Here is a 1,560-nt window from a genome sequence, read left to right on the forward strand (position 1 = left end):
TACGATATATATATATATATAAACATATATTTTACATATATAATTTATATATATATATATATATATATATATATATATATATATATATATATATGTATATACAAATATATATATATATATATATATATATATATATATATATATGTATGTATGTGTATATACATATATTAATATATATATATATTTATATATACATTTGTATATAACTATATACACACACATATGCATATGTTTATGTATACTGAAACCATTGTTATTCTCGAAAACAGGCACGAACGATATCAACTACGACATTGCCTGCTTTGTGTTTAATTTGGGAGCCTGTCATGCAAACCAGGCGAAGAATACCTCACTGAACGATGACGGTTGCAAGTCGGCTTGTCAGGCATATCAGGTATGTAAGGTGATGTCAGCTAGAGCTAGTATTGTATGTGGAAGCATAGACTCATCTATAAGCTACACGACAGGGTAGTGTCTGTCTGTTTACAATGTATGGGCGAAAGTAAAGGAAGTTATTGGCTTGCCAGGCATAGCACGTATGGGAGGAATTTGTAGTATAGGCCTTGATGTGTTGTGGAAGGTATAATTTAAAACTTACATATCAGCCATATATAGGAAAAATCAAGGGAAACTATCGGCTTACCATGCATATCAGACATGTATGGTGTTTGTAGATTAACTAGAAGGCGGAAGTGTATGCTTATCCACAAGCCATACGAATGCGTTTGTGTATTTTTTCGTCAAGTATATTCGGACAAAAGCAATTAGAAGCTATCGGCTTACCGGGCATATCAAATATGTAAAGAGTTTAGAGATAGTCTTTTTATAATATGTGGAATTGTACAGTTATCTATACGACATCGCTGTGCCTCGTCTCTGCACACACACTTATTTAAATAAATCATATCAGGTACTGGGTTTGATGCGGGCTTTTGACTTGCTTCTGCGACAGCGCTTTGTCTCTGTGGACCTATATATAGGCAAGGTCTCAATATACGCTATACGCTAGGCTGTGTTTGTGGGCGCATACGCAACCATGTGTAGCTAAGTTTATATCCCCCGCATAATGTGTTATCGGCATTTGTAAAGTCCATACAGACTTCTACATAAACAAAGTTGTACCAAGTTTCCCGTTAAATTTGTACATTATATATATTTGAATATATTGTTCCTCCGCCATGCGATGATTACGCTACCAGGAGTATTTCGCATGCTTTGTTCATAAAAATAATTCGCCGCTACCTCTCACTCTCCCCCACAGGCGGCTGCCGGGGCCTTCACTTATGTACGGGACGTATGTACTGTAAAGTTTGGGCGGTCGCCGCAGATGGATATGCAGATGGATGTCCTCTCCACTATGATTAGCATCATGTTGGGACAGGCCCAGGAGTGCTTTCTCAGGAAAGCGTTGTTAGGTAACATGTCGCCTGCGATTCTGTCCAAGTTAGCCTCGTCGGCGAGTGACTTCTTCACTGAAGCCGTTATACAATCGGCCGCTTCCGGGTGCAAAGGTGAGTGAGAGAATGTCTATAGCAATCCCTTTTTTTTGTCAAAACGCCT

At 37.8% G+C, this 1,560-nt stretch overlaps 1 protein-coding gene across 1 annotated transcript; it reads left to right on the forward strand.

The window, feature by feature from the left end:
- Positions 1-1,261: 1,261 nt before the first annotated feature.
- SARC_15678 (hypothetical protein) lies at positions 1,262-1,519 on the forward strand (the record flags this gene model as incomplete). Its single annotated transcript, XM_014290211.1, has 1 exon — positions 1,262-1,519. A coding segment is annotated over one exon (258 nt), but the record flags the coding sequence as incomplete, so codon positions are not given.
- Between the last annotated feature and the right edge of the window lie 41 nt (positions 1,520-1,560).

This window comes from Sphaeroforma arctica, assembly GCF_001186125.1.
Source record: "Sphaeroforma arctica JP610 unplaced genomic scaffold supercont1.6534, whole genome shotgun sequence".
NCBI lineage: Eukaryota > Ichthyosporea > Ichthyophonida > Sphaeroforma > Sphaeroforma arctica.